The sequence below is a fragment of the Bufo gargarizans genome, chromosome 3 (genome assembly GCF_014858855.1).
Source record: "Bufo gargarizans isolate SCDJY-AF-19 chromosome 3, ASM1485885v1, whole genome shotgun sequence".
NCBI classification, from domain to species: domain Eukaryota; kingdom Metazoa; phylum Chordata; class Amphibia; order Anura; family Bufonidae; genus Bufo; species Bufo gargarizans.
In genome coordinates this window covers 561,831,210-561,854,953 of record NC_058082.1, presented here as the reverse complement: position 1 = coordinate 561,854,953, position 23,744 = coordinate 561,831,210, and the positions used below count along the sequence as shown (strand labels likewise).

Sequence of the window (23,744 nt, the reverse complement as noted above, 5' to 3'; positions counted from 1 at the left end):
AATGGTGCCACTGAAAGTTTTAGCTCATCCTGCGGAAAACCAGCCTTCAAATAGCTTGCTGATGCATTGCCGATAGGTTGCATTGGCAGGCGAGGATAGGGTGGCCACTTTCATGACTCTGAAAAGGAAGACATCATACCTGGGACAGTGAGGCAGGACACTACAATATAGACATCATACCTAGGATAGTGGGGCAGGACACTTGTCACGCCCTGCCCTGTGAGAGGTCTGAGAAGATCTGACAGACTTGCTACACCTGAGTCTATATGACAGATTGTTCTGTTTCTCTTTCTTGTGGTTTTGGGCAGGATCCTACCTCCCCACAGGTTCTGCTCATTAGCTATTTAGTGGTGCCATTTATACCCGCCTCTCACTATAGCCCTTGCAGTTTATATTTGCTTCTGGAGCTTTCAGCTGGTGTTTGGTGGATCTCCTGCTCCCCGTCCGTCTTAAGCTAAGTTCTATTCTTTACTTTTTGTTGTTTGTTCTGTCTAGGCCTCAGGAAGATGCTGGTTCCTGCACCAAGCGCTAATAACTGGTTGTCTTTTCTCCAGCTCCCTAGCTGAGGGTTTGTTACAGTTTCAGCTAGGCTTAGGTTCCAGCGCATGAGCATTTCCATCTTTAGGATTTGCAAAAGTTGTCAGCAGACAGTGAAAGACTCGGGGATTGTCAGGTGGTGACCTTTCCCTGTTCCCTAGCTTTGGGGCCTAGCCTGGTGTGTTGTGGATTTTGTTGTTTCCCTTCCCTCACCTACCGTGTCAACACTACAATATACAGAATGGAAACCATAATCTATATGACAAAGTCTGCAGAATTAAACTATAAATCTAAGATAAATGAGAGCTTTAATTGCCAAACTTGGCGCCTACTTGCAATATTTATTCATTCAAATCAGATCATATAGTAGTTTCATCCGTTCGCCCAGCATTAATTTTAGTAGGTATGAACAGTATTCTTAAAGGGAACCTGTCACCTGGATTTTGGGTATAGAGCTGAGGACATGGGCTGCTAGATGGCCGCAGGCACATCCGGAATATCCAGTCGCCATAGCTCTGTGTGCTTTTATTGTGTATAAAAACCGATTTGATACATATGCAAATTAAGCTGAGATGAGTCAGAGCTTGAAAATATGACTCTTCTCTGGTCACACAAGTAAGATATGACTCTTTTATGTTAATTTGCATATGTATCAAATCGTTTTTTTGACACAATAAAAGCACACAGAGCTATGGGGACTGGGTATTGCGGATGTGCTAGCAGCCATCTAGCAAACCATGTCCTCAGCTCTATGCACAAAATCCAGCTGACAGGTTCCCTTTAAACCGGACCTTCATCTGCGGTCACATTTCTATCTGTTCTGGCGTGTATGTAGGCATGTGGGGCGCTGGATGCATGGCGTCTGGATTGCTCTGCCGCTATTTAAAATAGCGGCAGAGCGATCCAGACGCCATGCATCTAGCGCCCCACATGGCTACATACCCGCCAGAACAGATAAAAATGTGACCGCAGATGAAGGTCCTGTGTGACCGAAACGTCCGGTTTAAGAATACTGTTCATACCTACTAAAACTAATGCTGGCGAACGGATGAAATGATCTGATTTGAATGAATAAATTCCTTTTGAAATACTGAAAAATGTGTGCCTCAAACTTCGCTACGTGTAAATTGGCTGTTAGCAGCCCTTGGTTGGCACCAGAACTTAAGAAGTAGAGTGCGGTTCTCCATCCTCTCAAAATACTTGCAATGTTTAAATTCTTCCCTCGCTGCCTCCAAGAGGTTGTTATTGACCAGGAATTAGATGCAGTTCTCGTCACAGGACCCCAAACATCTGAGAGTATCGCCTTGTGCATTACATTCTAGCGCACCCACATTCATAGTAAATCCGTTCTGTAGGTACTGTGCCATCAATATTATAGATGTATTTATCGTCGTCTTAAAGGGGTATTCCCATCTCAATGATCAATGTTAAATCTGTTAATGATCTGACAGTGATCATTTTTCTAAATACATTTTATTACCCAATTCCTACCCTTTTTGAGAAAATAAGTCCCCTCTTACCTGATTGTTGTCTTTCGTCTCCCCTGGTTACGGCCACCTCTCCTGTCGCGTTCAGGACATTGCGCGGCCCGGCCAGGAGAAGACGTCAATCAAGCACCGCCGAATCCAGGAAGTGAACGTCGAGCTGTACGAAGGTAAGAATGAAAACTGAAGAAGGGAATTACCCCTTTAATCACTGTTCAGGGCACTAAGATTCATAGCTAAGGGCTCTTTCACACTTGCGTTGTCCGGATCCGTCGTGTACTCCATTTGCCGGAAGTGCCAAGTGAACTGAAAGCATTTGAAGACTGATCCGTCTTCAAAATGCGTTCAGTGTAACTATGGCAGCCAGGATGCTATTGAAGTCCTGGTTGCCATAGTAGTAGTGGGGAGCAGTATACTTACTGCCCGTGCGGCTCCCGGGGCGCTCCAGAATGACGTGATCCATGCGATCACGTCATCCATGCGTGTGGGGCACCCTGACGTCACTCTGAAGCGCCCCAGGAGCCGAGCCGCACGGACGGTAAGTATACTGCTCCCCCGCTCCCCACTACACTTTACCATGGCAAACAGGACTTTAGCGTCCTGGCAGCCATGGTAACCATTCAGAAAAAGCTAAACGTCGGATCCGGTAATGCGCCGAAACGACGTTTAGCTTAAGGCCGGATCTGGATTAATGCCTTTCAATGGGCATTAATTCCGGATCCGGCCTTGCGGCAAGTGTTCAGGATTTTTGGCCGGAGCAAAAAGCGCAGCATGCTGCGGTATTTTCTCAGGCCAAAAAACTTTCCGGTCCTGAACTGAAGACATCATTCAGAATGCATGGGGATAATCCTGATCAGGATTCTTCCGGCATAGAGCCCCGACGACGGAACTCTATGCCGGAAAGGAACAACGCAAGTGTGAAAGAGCCCTAATCCCTTCTGTTAAACAAAAAGAAAAGCTTACAGCACCCTTAAGTAAAGCCAAAAACCTGTGTATGCCCCTGCAGGAGCTGTGTCTAAAATAAAGAAATGGAGGCAGTACCAATAAAGTACTGGAGAAAAAAAGATGAAAATTACTCTTACCAGTAATTGGATTTTCCCTTAGCCTCCACAACGGCACTTACTGGAGGGACAGGAAAACAACGAAGATCAATGCATAAAAGCCCCCTCCCCTTCACCTTCACCAGTTAATAGCCTAGAACTTCAAGTAGATGCATCATTCAATAAGGTTAAGACATATAATAATACAAATGAAAGAAAGGGTCAACTGCCCATAATCTCAAAATAAATTTAACAAAAGAAAGAAAATATTTGGGTGGGAATTCCCCGTGCCGTTGTGGAGGCTAAGGGAAAATCCATTTACCGGTAAGAGTAATTTTCATATTTTTCCCACGCCCCCACAACGGCACTTCCTGGAAGAATAACAAAGAATCCACTCAGGGGGGGACCACAGCAGATAAAACTTTTCTGACAAAGGATAGGTCTCTATTGGATAGCACATCAAGTTTGTATTGTTTGTAAAAAGTAGGTGTCACCCAAGTAGCTGCTCTGCATATATACTCAAGCGAGGCAGAGGCCCCTTCTGCCCAAGAGGCAGCCATAGCTCGCATAGAGTGGGCCTTTAGTCCCGACGGGGAAGTCATCTCTTTTTCAAAGTAACATAGAGATATACAGGACTTAATCCGTGTTATGGAAGCCTTGCTAGCTGCTCTACCCCGGTTAGTGCCCAGGTACTGGACCAATAACTGATTAGTCATTCTGAAGTCCTTTGTAATGTCCAGATAGTGAAGAACACATCTTCTCACATCAAGGTTACTGAACCTCTTCTCTTCTTCAGAAGAAGCCTGAGGACAGAATAAAGGAAGATAAATGTATTGACTGCAATGAAATTTAGATACCACTTTTGGAAGAAATTCAGGAGAATGTCTTAAAACAATTCTATCTTCCAGTATTGTAAGGTATGGGGGCTGAATTGAAAAAGAATGAATCTCTCCGTCTCTTCTAGCTGTCGTAATTGCAAGCAAAAAAACTGTTTTAAAGGTTAACAGTCTCATAGATATATCTCAAATGGGCTCAAAGGGAGAAACCAAGAGGACAGAAAGAACTAGATTTAAATCCCAAGATGGGAATGAGGATCTGAATCTTGGGTGTAATCTACTAGCTCCCTTAAAAAAAATTCTGCTATGCAGTAACGTATCACCTTTTCGGATAGCCCCTTCCTTCTCAAGATGTTCCGTTCAATCTCCAGGCTGTCAGATGGAGTTGCAGACTGTTAAGATGAGGAACCGGACCCTGGAGTAGAACATTTGGAAGAAGGGGAGGGCTCCAGTAATTCTCCCCTGCTAGAGACTTGAGTATCGGAAACCAAGTCCTTTTGAGTCAATGTGGGGCTATTAATATCAATTGGGATCTTTCTTCTACCACTTTTGTCAGGACTTTTGCAATTAGAGAGAAGGGAGGGAAGGCGTACAGGAGACCCTTCGGCCATTTGTGTGCTAAAGCATCCACTTGCAGCGGTCTGTCTGACTTTCTTGTTTTTCTTTGAAGCAAACAAGTCGATTAACAGTGTTCCACATCTTGCCGAGATCTGGTCAAATACTGTCTAGTTTAAGCTCCATTCTCCCTGTCTCAGTTGCTCCGCTAGATGATTTTCTTTCCCCTTTATATGGACCGCCATCAGAGATTTTAGGTTTGCTTCTGCCCAGACAAATATTCTTTCTGCCACCTGCGAGAGGAGATTACTTTTTGTCCCCCCTTGTGTGTTCACGTAAGCAACCGTGGTAGAGTTGTCGGAAAATATTTTTACATGATTCTGGACCAGGGATGGAGCGAAATATTTTAATGCCTGCCAGACTGCCTGAAGCTCTTGCATGTTGGAAGATGGCCAGATAAGGCTCTTCTGCCATAGACCCTGAAATGTCCTGCGGTTCAGATGAGCACCCCAACCATGGCTGCTTGCATTCGTCGTCACTACTACTTGCTCCGTATGCCGCCATTCTACACCTCTGGAAAGGTTCTCTTCTTTGAGCCACTAGGTAAGAGAGCGCTTTATTTATAAAGGGAATGAAGATGGTGATTTATATTTAAAACTTAACTTTTATTTGATTGTTATGTAGAATATGGTCCCTAGATGTTCTCTTGAGAAAAAGAAAGTGTATGATGACACCAGGGATACAAAAAAAGTACACGGCGGCACTTTTGATACAATAAAGTATGTGCGCGGCGGCACTTTATAAAGACCAATGGTCCTACCGTGCAGGCCAGGATCCTCCGGTCACCTTGAATGTTCAGTGAATCCGATATAACTGAAAAGAAGAGCAATTATGGCTGGACGGGGGATATTAATTAATTGGTGGCACCTAGACAGCCCTAATGTATGGGTACTGACTCGGCCCTAGCATCCTAACACAGAGCACCCGTTCTAATAAGAACGACCCCGTCCGGAACCTTGCCCTTTTTGCTACTTGGCCCTATTGTGCCCTAGTGTAGCTAATCCCTACACGCATGTTTCGTTTGTAACACTCATCAGGGGAATTTAGGCACATACAATGGGGCAATACAATAAGAACTGTAGTGTTGACCTTTTTACTGTTTATCAACATATATAGTTATACATGTACTTTTACACAGTTACATTGAACAGTGTATGACACAAATGATACCTTCCCAGTGGTAGCCTTTTGTCCAGGCTGCACTGACGTACCAGGGCGCAAAACTTGCCTGACGATGTTCGGGCAGTGTATAGAGGTTGACCTGGATAGCGGTCCGATTCAACTCTTGGAGCACAGCGTTGTGTCCGGAGGCCGTGATGTAGCCTGTTTTCCTGGTAGCGCTGGCTCCCATTTAAACATCCATTGGCCTCAGAGTGAGGCTTGAGACGCAGCGCGATGACGTCAGACGCACGTACGACGCCATCGCGCATGCGCTATGTATGTGAAAGATACACATTGCTTCTCCTCATAAGGAGGCTTGATGCGCAGCGCGGTGACGTCAGCGGGCCAGCCGACGCAACCGCGCATGCGCAGACTATACTGAAGATAGACACGTCATTCTAGATGGCCGAGTATTGGGTCCTGAACCCGGGACCTTTTTGTTATCGGCAGCCATTGTTTATACGGTTGCCTAGTAACCGGGACGTTGTGAGGCAGCCTTGATTTGAGATCACCGTCTATAGCAAATGCGGTGTATTTTAAATTAATTAAGGTGGCATTTTTTGCAGTATTATCAGAATAAAATCGAGGTATTCTGGTCAGTTTGTTCTGAACACGAATGTATGTGGAAAAATATTCAGTAGGTGTGTACTACTTTCTCTTTCCGAGATTACAAGCTTATACACTTTATTATCGGTCTATTTTACATACAAGTATGTGTGGAAGGAAATTCAGTAGTTATATAGTACTCTGCCTCTTACAGATCACAGGCATATATACATTGTTATTGGCTGGGATTAGTTTCATTGTTGTCTTGTACTACCTTGACAATGTTTATGATCTCATATAAGTGTCTGTGATACAGTTTGTGATAGGTACCGTTTGGGGGGGGGGGTGTTGTCAGTCTTAGCCTTATTGTTTGTTTTACTGGTCACTAAGATAACCTATGCTATTTTTTGCTGGGATATGCCCTTCAACTAGCCTTTTATGGGCCTATGTGAGTCGTATGTGATGATGCACATCCCTTGTTGTTTTGTTGAAGCATACGGTACGAGGGGGTCAACATTGTTGTAGGTCTTTAAGGGCAACGTTAGGAGATGGATAACGAAGTCAATAATGTGGTGGATCTATGTCCATACCTTTTACCCTATCTCATGTGGGCCTGTATGATGGTGCATATCCCCTATATGACTATGTCCATCCCCTACATAGCGATACATACCCCCTCTATAATTTTCCAGAGGCTCTCTCATGTTAGCCATCAGATAAAGCAGGCAAAGCAGAGTTGTTCATTGAGACCCTGTGGTGCTTCAGTACGCAAAGTGTGGATCCAGCGTGCTTCATGTTGTAGAAGGGTGCGATCCCAGTCGCCTCCTCGTAGAGGTGGGATGACTGCCTCAATGCCCATGGCTTTGATGCTTCGTGGATTTCCCTGATGGTATTCGTGCACATGGCGTGACACAGCTGTGTCCCTTTTGTTGCTAATATCCCCGAGATGTTCGCCCAGGCGCCTGCGTAATTCTCGTTTCTTTTTGCCAATGTATTCTAGGGGGCAGTCACATGTGAGTCTGTAAATGACACCTCTAGTCCGGCAATTTATGAAATCATTGATTTTAAAGGTTTTTTCGAGGTTGATGCTCACAAAGGTTTTGCCCGTTTCCATCATATTGCATGCAATGCATCCACTGCATCTGAAGCATCCTTGGGGTCTTCTATCTAGCCACGTTCCCTTTGCAGTTATTTTGTGGTGGCTATGTACCAGCATATCTTTTAGGCTGTGTCCTCTCCTGAAGGTGATCTGGGGATACTCGAAGATCTTCTCCTTGATGTCTGGATCCATCATCATGATCGGCCAGTGTTTCTGGAGGATATTTCTTACATCACTGGCAGCCTCATCAAATGTGCCAATAATCCTTGTCTTTTGTCTGGTGTCTGCAGGTTTGATTTTGGGTACCAGAAGTTCCGTCCGTGATGATCTTAGGGCCTGTTGGTATGCTGACCTCAGTACTGCGTCGGGATATCCTCTAGAGAGGAATCTATTCCTCAGGATCCCTGCCTGTTTGACAAACTCTGTTTTGTTGGAGCAGTTGCGTCTCAGACGCAAATATTGTCCTTGTGGTATTCCCCTCTTGAGAGGTAGAGGGTGACTAAAGCGCTTTACATGGAAAGGAATTTCCAGCTTCTTGTTTAAAGTTATATGTCTTCGATCCCAGGATCGTAACAGGAAGGACTGAAGTACTCTTGAGTGAGCCTGGGCCCATTTCACTGATGATATTGTGGAAGTCATTACCCCCAGAATCATCATGATTTCTCTTATGGATGTCTTGCGTAATTTATAAAATTTTGCTACTCTTCGAACCAGGTCTTTTACTTTTTTCCCCAGAAGAAAGGAGGACATTAGATGAGAATCTAGGAGAACCCCTAGAAATACTTTCCGATAATGTGGAACTACGTCTGACTTCTTCATATTGATGATCCAACCTAATTGTGATAAGGTTTTGACTACAGTCTGTAACTGCAAGAGAAGGGACTCTGTCATTGGGGCTGTTATTAACAAGTCGTCCAGGTACGGAATCAAGACTAATTCTGACCGATGGAAGAAGCTTGAAATCTCTGCCATAATTTTTGTAAATACCCTTGGGGCAGAGGATAGACCGAAGGGAAGAACCTGGAACTGGAAATGATTGATCCTCCCCCGAATCCAGACTGCCATTCTCAAAAATTTCCGATAATGTTGTTGGATTGGGACATGGTAGTGAGCCTCGAATAGATCTATTGTAGCCATTACCTAGTCCTTGTATATTAGGTTGATTGTGGACCTGACTGTCTCCATTTTGAACTTCTTGTATGTTATAAATTTCTTTTGATTTTTCAGATTTATTATAATCTGAATGACTGGTCTGGTTTTCTTACCAAAAAGACTGAAGAATAGAAGCCTTTTTTTCTTCCTCTGGAGGAACTTGGAGTGATGCTATTTTCTGAAGTAGAAGCGCAATCTGTGATTCTAGAGCTTCTTGTCTCTCCTTTTTTAATCTTGAATTCTCCAGGTATCTGTATCTGAATACTTGATAGCTCCAGCCTGTATCCTGAAGCTATTACAGATATTACCAAAGGTGATGCATGAATCTGCACCCAGGCTTGGTCAATTTTTTTTAAATCTCCCCCCGACTGGACCTCTGGCATCATTGTGGGGTACTTGGACGGGAGGACTTATCTGAGAAGAGGAATCCTCTATTTTTCTTTTTTGCTGATGAGGATCCCTGATTTTTTCTTTTTCTGATCAAATGCAGGACGTCTTTGGGCACCAAAATTACGTCTTTGATGAAAAAATCTCGACTTGGTAGGAAAGCCCTTCTTTCTATCGGAGGCTTTCTCTAGAATATCATCTAGTGTCTTCCCAAATAAACGATCCCCCTCACAGGGGATGGCAAAAAGTCTATTTTTTGATACCGTGTCTCCACTCCATGATCTTAACCAAATCGCCCTACGGGAGGCGTTTGATAATGCTGCGGATTTCGCTGATAATTTCATGACATCTGCGGAAGCGTCAGCCAGAAAGTTGGAAGCTTGTTTCAGAATTGGGATGGAGGCCAGAATGTCCTCCCTTGGAGTGCCTGACTGAATATGATCTTCCAATTGAGTCAGCCATAATGACAGAGTTCTTGCTGTATAAGTAGCTGATATTCCTGGACATAATGAAGCCATAGAAGATTCCCAGGATTTCTTGAGTAGGGACTCACACTTCTTGTCCATAGGATTCTTAAGGACTCCCAAGTCTTCGAAGGGTTATGCGGATCTTTTAGAAATTTTAGCCACTGGAGCATCTACTCTTTGGGCTTTATCCCAAGAGCTGGAATCTTTCTCAGCAAGGGATACTTCCTCTTGAACATTTTAGATGCTGCCTGTCTCTTTTCTGGATCCTTCCATTCGTTCAAGATTAACTTTGTAATTTTAGAATGAAACGGGAAGACTCATTTATTTTTCTGCTCTGAGTCCTAAGAACATCCGATCCTGGACAGTTGCCCTGATGTTCTTAAGTAAGCTTTCAGTTTCCTCAATAGAACATAAGGGGCAGCCTGAGGAGTCCTCACACCCACTAGACTCCGAATCAGAAGAAGCGTCTTGTTCATCAGGCTCAGAAATCTGTTCCTCGGTCACAGAAGGAACCATTCTAGATGGGGATGGTTTTGGCGAGACTACTGGTAGTCTTGCATTGATAGCTGCTCCAATGTATTCTTTAATTAAGGATTTCAGGCTATCTACAATAGAGGGAGATTCCTCGGATACCACTTTATTTATACACTTTTGACAAAGCAATTTTTTTTAGTGGTTGAAGATAATGTCTTCTTTCACATCTGACATTTTTTTTTCTGTGACGGTTCTCCAGATGATCTTTGACTTTCCCTCCCCTAAAATTAAAATATGAGCGTGGAGAGTCAGAATTGGGTATTAAGGAAAAACTTCAGATAGGAGAGCCGTCACCCAGAAAATAAGATGTAACACCCTGTGCACACATAGGGTGACTAGACAATATAAATGTCCTCAGGGAGGAGGCTTACCGGGCTTGAAGGCTTAGGGGCATCAGTGGTCTTTTTTGCTGCATCAATCTCTCCAGGGGCAGATATAGTGGTGCGAATAAAAACACCAATATTCCTTGCTGTAGCAAGCCGCTCACCTGTAGAACACCAATCTGCTTTTAAATCTGCCGCCTGAAGACTTCCCGGTAGGCGTGATGACGTCACTTCCTGTGCTGCGTTCCAACAGTAGAATGCAGCCGGAAGCAGGATCGGAGCGCTCCCAGGCCGGGAACGCCCCCAGCCACCGAAATGCCTGAATATAGCCTTCTCATCTAGTGTGGAGCCATAGGGGAGGATGAGCAGTACACCGAAGCTCCGAGAACCTTCCCCCTGCAGGAGCCCTCCGGAAAAAAATCCGGAATAACTTACCAAAGGCCCTGCGCACCATCTATCTCCACCTGCCACTTGAGGTACAGGAAAACAACTGGTGAAGGTAAAGGGGAGGTGGCTTTTATGCGTTGATCTTCATTGTTTTCCTGTCCCTGAAGAGGCGGGTACCCTCCAGGAAGTGCCGTTGTGGAGGGGTTGTGAAAATGTTCTTTTAATGCATGTTGTCACATGCTTTTTAATCTCTTCTGTTAGCTGTCCATTCACTGCGTCAGTATTACAGGTCACTGTTACCATCAGGTCTAATTTATCCCCGTGGACTTAACCATGCTGTGCCCCAAAATACAAGTAGTAGCCCCATGACATAGCGGGGATGGTGGCAGCAGTTTAATAAGATGCAGACGGTGATATATGAAACAGCTCTTAAACACTGAGGCACAGTCAGGGCAGTACTGCTGGAAGGAAGTAAAAAAAGGTGTCCGCTCACAGCTGCCCCCATTGGTCCATATCAATCTTTACACAACCCAAGAGACAAGACAGCCCCCCCCTCTATGCAGTGTTACAGTCCGTGTGAGGAAGTGGCGGAGAATCCTGACAGAGGAGCCATGGGTGAAGGCGATAATAAAAACCGCCAGCAGAGACTCTGCACCTTCTGACCTGTTGCTGGAGGTAAGAAGTTTAGTCCCCTCACTGGTCCATGCATCCCTCCTACTCCACACAGCTGCAGGTGGGTAAGTTACTGTGGGAGGAAAAGGAAAGTTCCAAAGATGCCGCCTATCACCTGACTGTGCTCAATACAGACAAGCTTCTGTGCAATGTAATTCTGTGCCCCCCCTGACCTCACAGAGCCCCTACAAATCTTGTGTCCCCTTAAAGCCATAGCTCCCTGACCCCTGTCCATCTACTATCTCACCTAATGCCCCCCCCCCCAACAGAGCCCCTGCCTAATTACTGTTTCCCTCTGCAGCAGAGGCGGACATATCGCCTGTGCAGGGGCTTAGAGAGAGAGGGGCCCTTCCCAGTGCCAACTGAGGTGTTTTTTATTTTTTTTCCAGGTCACTTTGGGGTGGGGGCTGATTAGCACTTACTGTGAATCTGCTGCCCGTTCTGCCTATACTCCATAGCTGAAGGACCTGCGATGAGATCATAGTCATGGAAGTGGTGATAGGACCTGTGATGAGGTCACCATCATGTGACCAGTGCATAAAGAGGCACAGCAGTGGAGACCTGTGATGCCATGGAATGAATGTGAGTGCCAGAAGAATCTGGAAGATGTGGTTCTCCCCTATTACACCTCCTCCCCTATTCAACTGGAACTGTATGTTAGCTTGGCTGAAGGGAGGGGTGTTATTTACATGGGACTGTATGTTATAGAAGATTGCAGGGAGAAAACTAGTGTTATTTACATGGGAATGGATATTATAGAGGAATAGAGGGTAAGGAGTAATGTTAGTTACATGGAACTATGTGCTGGAGGGGGTTTAAGTAATTTACATGGGACTGTATGTTATAGACGACTGTAAGGAAAATATGGTATTTACTTGGGACTGTATCAAAAAGATGACTGGTGGGAGAGGACTGGTGTTATTTACATGGGACTGCATGGTATAGAAGACTGGAGGGAGAGGAGTGATGTTATTTACATGGGACTGTATTGTATAGAAGACTGTAGGGAAAGGACAGGCATTATAATTTATGGGGGCACTACAGAGACGATTATAACTCCAGAGGGTATGGCAGGAGGTATTATAATTACAGGGAGCACTGCAGGGAACATTCTAAATACTGTGGGCAGTGGTGGCGGGCATTACTACGGAGGGCTCCATAGGAGTGCCGTATAGAGTGTCCTTATTTCTATTAGGGGTGCCTTATTAGTACTGAGGGCAGTGTAAGGGTACTATGGGAGGGGGGGGGGGAGTCATCGACACCGGACAGGCTTTAGCGCTGCCTTTAGCCTGTGAAGCCGGCCATCAGTGCCAGTGACCAGGTACACTGCTAGGACTGTAAACAAAACAGCCTTGCCCTACGCTTTACAGAGTAGGCCATGGCAGAGAATTGGAGTATGAAATGTCAGAGGGGCTGAGTGGGGGAGAAGGGGATATGTCCGGGGTCAGCTTTGAAGGGCATCTGACAGCAATTTTTAACCTATGGCTGACTTGTTACATGCGCACTTGGCAGCTGAAAACATTTGTTTTGGTCCCATGTTCCTATTTGCCCGCATTGCTGAGAAAAATGATGTTTTCATTTATGCAAATGAGCCTCTAGGAGCAACGGGGGCGTTACCATTACACCTAGAGGCTTTGGTTCCTTTGCAACTGCTGCTCCCAGTCTACTTTGACAGGACAGTGAAAATGTCATCACACCTGGCCATGTCAAAGTGCAAAGGGCGCGGCAGTTACAGAGAGAGCGGAGCCTCTAGGGGTAATCGTAACGCCCCCGTTTGCATATAATAAAACATAATTTTTCTCAGTAATGCAGGGATATAAGAACATGGGACCAACACAGATGCCTTCAGCTGCCAAGTGCACATATAACAGGTCAGCCCTATAATTGTGCAAGCATATGAGGGAGTCCTGAGGGATAGCTGAAGGCCTAGGGAGCACTTTACTGTCAGCTATCTAAAAAATATGGACTTCAGTTGGGGGAGGAAACCGGCACTAAAGTGCCCAGGGCAGTATAAAAACTAAATATGGCCCTGGTTCCAGAGCAGCAGCAGGAGGTAGTGTCACACATCACACTGCTACTGTGAAGGGGGACAATATCTGTGCATAACTACTGTAAAGGGGGCACATATCTGGGCATAACTTCTGTGAAAGGGGCATCTGGGCATAAATCAGGGCTGTGGAGTCGGAGTCGGAGTCGAGGAGTCGGAGTCAATTTTGGGTACCTGGAGTCGGAGTCGGCAAAAAATGAACCGACTCCGACTCCTACTAAATTTAAATTGGAATAAAAAAATAAAAAAGCAAGTTTAAATGTCCGAATTCATAAACAGTTATAATTAATGACTTCTCTACTGTAAGAATAAAGGTCAATGCATGCAGTGCCTCACGTAACCGCAAAACAAACGTGTTCAGTGATGTGAAGAAGCATGCTTTTCATATGCTTCACTATATGGCACGCAATGCACAATTAGGAGTGGCAATACATATACTTTGCATTGTGTTGTGTTCTGATGTTACAGGGAACACAATGCCCATGGTTATCCTCGCCTCTCACTGATAAGGGATTAAGTAAATATGTGTTTTGCAGGACTAGAGACACTTGTATAAGTGAAGGGAATGGAGGGTCAATAGTTCAAGACTGAAGCTGTAAACCATGGATGTCAAACTCATGGCCCTCCAGATGTTGCAAAACTACAACTCCCATCATTCCCTGATAGCTGTAGTATGCCCAGGCATGATGGGAGTTGTAATTTTGCAACAGCTGGAGGGCCACGAGTTTGACATCCCTGCTGTAAACCATTGGAAAAACTGCTGTCATTCAGCTAAGGCTATAAAACGTGTAAACTCAGAATGTTATCTTAAACTTTAAACATGACTATGGGATTCTTCTAGGGAAATCATGTTTTAAAATAAATGTCCCTTCCTGGATCCTCCCACTGCCCTGTCTTCAGCAGAAGATCAGCACACAAAGGAGAAGGCAGCAGCTTCTGCCCAACTACCTCTCTGTGCTAGAAGAGCTTAGAAGAACTTCTTTTCTTTCCTTCAAGGAATGTATAAAATACATTCGCATATTAAATACAGAGGAGTCGGAGTCGGAAGTACAAAAAACTGAGGAGTCGGAGCATTTATCTACCGACTCCACAGCCCTGGCATAAATACTGTGAAATGGGCACAGATCTGGTTATAACTGCTGTGAAGGGGCTCATATCTGGGCACAAGTGCTGTGAAGGGGGCATCTCTGGGCATAGCTACTGTGGAATGGGCAAAGATCTGGGCATAACTGCTATGAAGGGGTCCAGATATGGGCATATGTACTGTGAAGGGGGCAGATATCTGGGCATAACTGCTGTGAAGTGGGCATCTCTGGGCATAGCTACTGTGAAGGGGGCACAGTGTGGACGTTACTACTTTGTGCAGGTACAAAGGGGGAATAATTACTATGTGGGGGCATTAAGGGGACTGGTTGTGTATAGTTATGCTTTGGGCAGAGTTAGAGGCGTATGAAAAAAAAAATATGTATACATACTGTAAGCATATTGACCGATATTAGATGTTTTTTATTTGCACGTATATATTTATATTTATATGTATGGTTTGGGGGGGGGGGGGCAGGTACATCCCTTGCACAGGGGCCCTCTGCTGTCTGTGTAGGTCCCTGCCTCTGGAGGTTATATCAGCGCTGGAGCATTATAAGGAGAGGTGCTATCAGTCACATTCACACATTTTTTAGGACTAGGCCACTCCTCTAACTCTGCCCAGAACATAACTAAACACCTAATCCCAAACAGTCCCCTAAATGCCCCCACATAGTAATTATTCCTCCTTTATGCCACCACACAGTAGTTATGCCAGCATTGTGCCCCCTTCACAGTAGTTATGACCAGATATGTGCCACCTGACAGTAACATGCCCAGATATGTGGCCCCTCACAGAAATTTGCCGAGTTATGTGCTCCTTCACAGTAGTTATGGTCAGATATGTGCCCCATCACAGTAGTTATGCCCAGATATGTGCTCCCTCACAGTAGTTATGCCTAGATATGTGCCCCCTCACAGTAGTTATGGCCAGATATGTGCCCCCTCACAGTAGTTATGGCCAGATATGTGCCCCCTCACAGTAGTTATGGCCAGATATGTGCCCCCTCACAGTAGCGATGCCCAGATATGTGCCCCCTCACAGTAGCTATGGCCAGATATGTGCCCCCTCACAGTAGCTATGGCCAGATATGTGCCCCCTCACAGTAGCTATGGCCAGATATGTGCCCCCTCACAGTAGCGATGCCCAGATATGTGCCCCCTCACAGTAGCGATGCCCAGATATGTGCCCCCTCACAGTAGCGATGCCCACATATGTGCCCCCTCACAGTAGTTATGGTCAGATATGTGGCCCTTCACAGTAGTGATGCCCAGATATGTGCCCCCTCACAGTAGCAATGCCCACATATGTGCCCCCCTCACAGTGGTTATGGTCAGATAGGTGCCCCCTCACAGTGTGAGTAATAGTAATATGCCCAGTGAAGTGATCAGGTATAATGGAAAGATTTGCACCTGTTCTATGCTTTTGACTCGCACCTAGTTTTCACTCCCAATAACTGATAGAAATAACTGAAGTGTGTATTTGACCTTACTTTTTATGAGACACATGGTGTACCTTGTCTGTGGAACATAAACCTCCTGTATTTGGAACACACAGTACTGCCTGTCTGTGGAACATAGACTTCCTGCGTTTGGGACACATGGTACTTCCTGTCTATGGAATACAGACTTCCTGCGTTTGGAACACATGGCACTTCCTGTCTGTGGAACACAGACTTCCTGTGTTTGAAACACATGGTACTTCCTGTCTGTGGAACACAGATTTCCTGTGTTTGGAACACATGGTACTTCCCTCCTGTGGAACACTAACTTCCCATCTGTGTGTCACAAGTCTCTTGTAGCCAGGCAGTGTTTAATCAATACATTTTACTCCCAGTCAGTCATTATGGGATGTAATTATAATGTTCCCTTTAATGTCTGATGCAGTCAGGAGGACATTTATTATAAACCTGTATAGTCAGTAATTAGACCTTGGAGCTCTAGAACATTTGGAGGACTGGTGGTGGAGCACTGATTACGTATCTGGGGACAATCCTCTCCAATATGGATGATTAGGACAATTGACCTGTGTTGTGCTGTGTACGGTAAGTCACCATATCTAATGGTTTTCTATCCGTAACTGGTGGTGTCTTAGCTTCATTTTGTCTCTGAGCCCTGGATTATTTTTGTTCATATTTATATATCTCAATCACAGCGTCGCCTCCCTCATCTGCTATCAGTACACCTTTATAACTCCCAACAGGGAGACACTGAGCTTCATGTAAGATGGGAGCCTCCATTCAATCCACATGGTTTTCCCTAGAATGCAGGACTTTTACTTCTAAAAATTTTCTTTACTGGTTTGAATGTACAATATTTTTGTGGGACAACTCCTTTAAGGGGTAAATGCCTATATTATTGTATGTGTGTTAAATTGTGAATAGAATTATGTAAAAGGACAATTATGGAGAGCCTGTAGTATGCCGAGTACATGTACTCAGTATTGTAGTCCAGAGGAAGTCCCTCCGGGTTTCCGGGAAACATATTATAATTAGCTTTCCTAAACCTGTCTGATGGCAGCAAATGTTACACATAATAATTTGCATATATTTTCCACAGAAATTAAGAGAAGTGTTGCTTAGCCTCACGTATATCAACTGGTCTCCATCACAGAAATACCCACCCAGAGGTTCCCCTTGAAAAGCTGTTCTCGTATGCTTTACTCTGATAAAAGGGTTTAGTCCTAAAAGAGCTAGTTGCAGATGTGAAGCTGGCTTAGCTATTTTTCTAGCTTTGCTACATAAGCATGTTTAAAAGGCAGGAACGCATCTCTGCCAATCCACTATGTGAAAATAGAAAAAAAAAAATGCAGCGCTGGGGTCCTGGGTTCGAATCCGACCAAGCACGGTGGCTCAGTGGGTAGCACTGGTGCCTTGCAGCGCTGGGGTTCTGGGTTCGAATCCGACCAAGGGCAACATCTGCATGGAGTTTGTATGTCCTCCCCGTGTTTGCGTGGGTTTACTCCGGGTACTCCGGTTTCTTCCACACACTCCAAAGACATACCAATAGGGACCTTAGATTGTGAGCTCCATTGGGGACAGTTTGATGCTAATGTCTGTAAAGCGCTGTGGAATATAGTAGCGCTATATAAGTGCATAAAATAAAATAAAAATATTCCTTCAAATGTATGTTAGCACTAAATCTTCTGTGTTCCTTAGATACTTTTTACCTCAAAGGTAAAGTTCTGTTTCAAAGACAATAGTCATTTTCATTAATGACCTACCAAGGATGGACGAGGACAGAGACCTCATGGCTGCAAGGATATTAGACCTCACCCTAGAGATCATCTATCTGATAACTGTAGAGGTGAGAGTCTCACATGACATCACTCTTATCTCTAATAATAATACAGGTAAATGACTGGAAAGGTGAAGGACTCTTAGATTACATGTAGTGATCGGTGTCTCCCCATACACAGGATTACACAGTAGTGAAGAAGTCATCTGGTGAGTGTGTGACACCCCATGTGTCAGGAGTATGGAGCAGGACCCCGGGAGCCATCACCGAGCCTCCACCTTATTCACTGATACATGAGCAGAAGATCCTAGAACTTACCACCAGGATCACTGAGCTGCTGACCAGAGAGGTGAGCGCTGCTGGGAATGCTGGGACATTATACAATAACGCCAAGGAGATGTCTGGAGGATGACTGTATGATTGTGTGTGTCAGGTTCCTATAAGGTGTCAGGATGTCACTGTCTATTTCTCCATGGAGGAGTGGCAGTATTTAGAAGAACACAAAGATCTGTACAAGGATGTCCTGATGAAGGATCACCAGCCCCTCACATCACCGGGTAAGAGGAGACCTTCCTTCATTATAGAGGAGACCAGGTTTGAGGATCACCTAGATTCACCCATCATCACATATAGACCATGTATTCAGTCACTGGGTTTATTTCCTATAGATGAGTCCAGTAGGAGAAATCCACCAGAGAGATGTCCCAGTCCTCTATATTCCCAGCATTGTCCTGAGGAAAAGCAAATTGTCCCACTGGATCATCAGGTGAGATTTCTACAAATCCTCTATAGATTGTTGTAGTGACTCTTTCTACTAGACTTCTACTGCAGGGCAGTATATGTTCTGTATCAGGGTAGGGTTGTTTCGGGTATCGAATTTTCGATACCGAATCAATACTTTTGTCCTGGTATCGTTGCAATACTGGGATTCACCTTTTATCGATACTAGGCTGTGCTACTGCACAGCCTAGTATCAGAGAACATGAGCGCTCCTCTGTCAGCACGGCCATGTTCCATCAGCAGCATTGGGAGATGGAAGCAGTCTCTCCCTCCCCCCTGTGCCGCTGCTGCCGCTGCCACCAATGGGAACGAAGTGGAGAAGAGGAGGGGAGGGCGCACTGCGCCACCAATGATAACTTACGTTTAATATATTACAAATACAGGCGGCAGAAACACATTGCAGACACCCGACCTCTGACAGGGCACTGCGATCTGCGGCAATTAACCCCTCAGGTGCCGCACCTGAGTGGTTAACTGCTGCTGATTGCAGCGCCCTGTCAGAGGTCGGGTGTCTGCAATGTGTTTCTGCCGCCTGTATTTGTAATATATTAAACGTTAGTCATCATTGGTTGTGCAGTGCGCCTCTTCCCCTCCCTAGTATTAAAATCATTGGTGGCAGTGAACTCAGAGTCCTCTCACCTACTTTCATTGGCGGCAGTGGCAGCTTCTGATCGGAGCCCCAGCAGTGTAATCCTGGGGATCCGATCGGTTACCATGGCAGCCAGAACACTACTGAAGCCCTGGCTGCCATGGTAACATCCCTGCTGCTGTGTGCACTAAGCTCTATCGGGGTGAATAGGACAAGGGATAAAAAGATCCCAGGTTCTACCCCCTAAGGGGGGGGAAATAGTTATTAAATAAAAAGTAAAAAAAAAAAAAAAGTAAAAAAAAAACACACCAAAATATTAGGTATAAATCACCCCCTTTCCCAATTTTACATATAAAATATATAAACAAGAAATAAACATATCGCATATGGCCACGTCCGAAAAGTCCAAACAATTAAAATATAAAAAATATCTCCTAAGCGGTGAACGCCGTAAAAGAAAAAAAGAAAAACTGTGCAATTCGCAACCTTTTTATAGTGACCTTGTCCCTCCCAAAAATAGGATAGGACTGTTTCGATTATGGACCGTACGTTCCATAAAATGCGGAATGCACGCGCTTTTTTTGTCTTTTATTTTTTGCATGGTATCGAATGGTATCAAGTATCACAATACTTTTTTATGGTATCAAAACCGAATCAAAATTTTGGTATCGAAACAACCCTATATCAGTAGTGCACAACTGCCCGGAGCCCCCCCCACAGCACTGGGCTACATCTCCTGCTCCCTAGCAGGAGCAGGTCGGGTCCCCTGTTGTGACAGCGGGGGGAGCTGAGACGACAAAAGCGGTTTATTAGTCCTTCTGCCTTCTCCTCAAGGAGCGCTATGCAGTTTAGACCCTGGCGATCATGTGATAGCCGGGTGTCTGTTGGGCAGAGTAGACTGTGATCATTTCTGCCTTGTACAATGCCCCCCCAGCAGGCTGGTTCCCATGTAACTTGGACTCCTTTGGATGCTCCAGTTACAATGGAAATAGTGCCAAAAAAAAAAAAAAGGCTGTGTCACAAAGGCCTTTCAAAGCATCTTTTTGGGACAAATTATGTGCCAAATATATTTTGGATCTCCTTGCACCCCGACTGGAAACCTCCGTTCATGAATGCTCCTAGTGCTTCCTGAGGGCTCCAAGCACTCCACTTGACACCGTAATCACTGCCGACCCCACAAACTGTTGCAGCTTGGTTGAGGTCTCGCCGTCTTCCACCCACCCCGGGCCTAAGACCAGGATCCAACCTCCAGTGGGTAGAATAGTGTTGTAATCCCAGGGGAGTATAATACCAATAGCAAACCCCAGAGTAAATATAGCTGTTCCCCCACACATGAGATGACACTATATTTGAGGGTAAAACGGGAACTTCTTTATTGAAGACCAACTCAGTTTATAATGTCCCAACAGTAGACTAACCAGGTACCTGACCTCCTTTCGGTCGGTGCCTGAGTTAGTTGAGTAGCCCACCCATAAACAAACACTGGTCCTGTTGAACTCTGGGGCCTGGCTCTGTTCTGTATGTCCCCAGCTGTTGAGTTGGCGACTGCTACTCCTTGCTGCATTGTTGTTCTCTAGCTTGGAGCTGTGGGTACTTGGTGGGCAGAGGCCAACTGTGCTCTGCCCAGATGCCAACTCTTCCGCAAGTAAAAGAAAAAAAAAAGAAAAAGTTGCTATATATAATTGTTCACTGACATATTATATGACAAAAATATATTTTCAAAAATAAGTAATAAAGTGATTATTAAAAAAAATGTACAAAATAAATAAAATACAAATAAAAGGAAAATGTGAAAAATAAGTCAGTGTCCCCCAAAGTTCTTTTTGTAGCAGAAATATATTTGAAAATATTAGTTAATAAAAGTAAACAAAAAAAGAAAATAATAATAATATACATAAGAAAAAATTCCCACATCAACCAAAACCATCACCATTATCACCCTATTCACGTGAAACTATACAACACAAAATGGGGAAATAATTATAATAATTTGCATATTTAAACAATGCGCTATAGTTTGAATAAAAATTACTTTTTGAAATACTGTTTGTACAGTTTCCCCTTAATAAAACTAAAAAAATTATTAAAAAGCCCCATGTCATGTAATAAAAAGCTGCAAAAATTATTTTGGTCGTCTAACAAATAAAAAAAAAAGTGGTACCTTGGAACCGAACCTGAGTTCGGGAGATGTTTTTTTTTTTTACAGTACAAATAATTTATGAAGTTATTGCGCGAAGCAATAACTTCGGCTCATCAGAGCCAATACATTCTAATACTGTACGGAGCTCCTGCCCCGTACAGTATTAGAACAAGGTTTTAAGTGAATCGACTTAATCCTTAAAACTTAGTCGATTCGCTCATCCCTAGTGATGAGCACCGCTGTCCGCTTCAGGATCGGCTCAGATCATTTCATGCATCAAAATAGCAATTGTTCCTGCTGATGGGTAAAAGACAAAGTCTTATTGTTGTGCTTCTCCTTCTGGATCTTCTATCAGGGTCCAGCTCTTTGAACAGTTGGAAGAGGTTTCCTTGTACTTTTTCAATGCTAAAGGCATTTATGGTGGAAGGGAATCCAGATAATATTTGTAATCTGGACGTTATGGACAGATCAACTGATCTTATAAAAGAATGAAAGCCGATGGTGAGAAATTCAGAGCCAAAATAGATTAAATATTTAGAGGGAGATTTATCAAACTGGTGTAAAGTAGAACTGGCTTAGTTGCTCATAGCAACCAATCACATTCCGCCTTTCATTTTTCAAAGGAGCTCTGAAAAATGAAAGGCGGAATCTGATTGGTTGCTATGGGCAACTAAGCCAGTTCTACTTTACACGAGCTTGATAAAATTCCCCCCTTAATTCCTGGAGAAAGTAATTCAGCAGGGATTAAAGCGATCCCTACCCTTCCTTATGATGATCTCCTGGGAAGAAAGGGTTGGCTCCTGTAAAATTAATATGCAGAGTGACAACATAAAAGTTCTAGAGACTTGATGTCATGGGCAGCCTACACAGCGCTAGGACGTCCTAGACGTCCTATAGTTACAGCCCCCCCCCCCCCCCTTTCTTCCCATTATTAAACCTTTGTTAAATCTCTTCTGCTGTTCCGGAGACGACTGGGATTAAAGACAATGATATACCGGTATACTGGTAATTGGGTGTCTTCATAGTCTCCATGACAGCACTAAACCAGTTCTACTTTATACCAGTTTCAGAAATTACCTTCTATATTTCTTATCTTCTGCCTTTAGATTTTTGGTAAAGTTGATGGTGTTCTTTTACATCTCTGTGTCTTTCCTCTCTCTTCAGGACGGGGCAATGTCTGATGTGCTGTCTTCGAGATTTCCAAGAAACCCAGTTAAATCTACCTCAAGTCACCACCATTGTATGCTCTAACTAATCCTTTAATACTCCCCATTAGTGAGACTCTATACTTCATGTAAGATGTGAGTTTACATCTTGTTCTCATTTGTCTTCCCCATATTCCTCAGGTACAGGCCTCTCACATGGAAAGTTTTCTTTCAATGACCTACCAAGGATGGACGAGCACAAAGACCTCATGGCTGCGAGGATATTAGACCTCACCCTAGAGATCATCTACCTGATAACTGGAGAGGTGAGAGTCTCACATCACATCATTCTTATCTCTATTAATAATACAGGTAAATGACGGGAAAGGTGAAGGACTCTTAGATTACATGTAGTGATCGGTGTCTCCCCATACACAGGATTACACAGTAGTGAAGAAGTCGTCTGGTGAGTGTGTGACACCCCATGTGTCAGGAGAATGGAGCAGGACCCCAGGAGCCATCACCGAGCCTCCACCTCATTCACTGATACATGAGCAGAAGATCCTAGAACTTACCACCAGGATCACTGAGCTGCTGACCAGAGAGGTGAGCGCTGCTGGGAATGCTGGGACATTATACAATAACGCCAAGGAAGTGTCTGGAGGATGACTGTATGATTGTGTGTGTCAGGTTCCTATAAGGTGTCAGGATGTCACAGTCTATTTCTCCATGGAGGAGTGGGAGTATTTAGAAGGACACAAGGATCTGTACAAGGACTTCATGATAAAGGATCACCAGCCCCTCACATCACTAGGTAAGAGGAGACCTTCCTTTATTATAGAGAAGAACAGGTTTGAGGATCATCTACATTCACCCATCATCTGATCATCGCAGACAATGGATTCAGTCACTGGCCTGCAGTTACTAATGTCAGTGCACCTAGATACTTTCATAAACTGTATTAAAATTTGGTGCATCTAATTTTTGAGAAAGTTCGATAAGAAGACATGGCTTACTGGGAAAGGAGTGTGTATTCCTTCAAAGGGTTGTGGCCTAATGTGCACCATTTGGCACCAAAATGGTGGCACAAATCTAGATTAAATTATTTTTAAAAGTAAGCCAACCATTAGCTGGTATAGAGTTAAATAAACTTGTCTATCCCTGCACCAAATTCATTAGCCAGCCTGAGCCACTGTGGTAAATCTGGTCCAGGTATAGACAGCCTGTTTAACGGCTATGTACACCTTTGGGGGTATTTATTTTATTTTTATTTTTTTTACTATTGCATTGAACTAATTTTGAGCTAAAAATATGTTTTTAAATTGGTCTTTATTTAAAATATGGCATCCATTTTTCTGCACAGAGCTGACATGCACTAGTACCAGCCTTTGGATTTTCTGTGTTTTCCGTCAGACCAGGAGCTGAAGGACTCCTTATCTCTGCTCTCTGACCTCCTAAACACTCTCTATAGCTCAGTTCTTTT

At 44.3% G+C, this 23,744-nt stretch overlaps 1 protein-coding gene across 2 annotated transcripts in view; it reads left to right on the top strand.

Moving 5' to 3' along the window:
• LOC122930678 (zinc finger protein 260-like) overlaps positions 1-23,744 on the top strand; it is a 70,155-nt gene that overhangs the window by 33,897 nt on the left and 12,514 nt on the right. Inside the window, exons 1-9 of one of the 2 annotated variants that reach the window (XM_044284215.1) lie at positions 16,174-16,415; positions 17,529-17,676; positions 17,789-17,956; positions 18,041-18,164; positions 18,276-18,373; positions 22,281-22,356; positions 22,463-22,587; positions 22,700-22,867; positions 22,952-23,075. In XM_044284215.1, the coding sequence (XP_044140150.1) occupies positions 17,599-17,676; positions 17,789-17,956; positions 18,041-18,164; positions 18,276-18,373; positions 22,281-22,356; positions 22,463-22,587; positions 22,700-22,867; positions 22,952-23,075 (961 nt within the window). In that variant the 5' untranslated portion in view covers positions 16,174-16,415; positions 17,529-17,598. Of the gene's footprint in view, positions 1-16,173; positions 16,416-17,528; positions 17,677-17,788; positions 17,957-18,040; positions 18,165-18,275; positions 18,374-22,280; positions 22,357-22,462; positions 22,588-22,699; positions 22,868-22,951; positions 23,076-23,744 lie in introns of those variants that run through there. The other variant, XM_044284214.1, reaches the window with a different exon arrangement.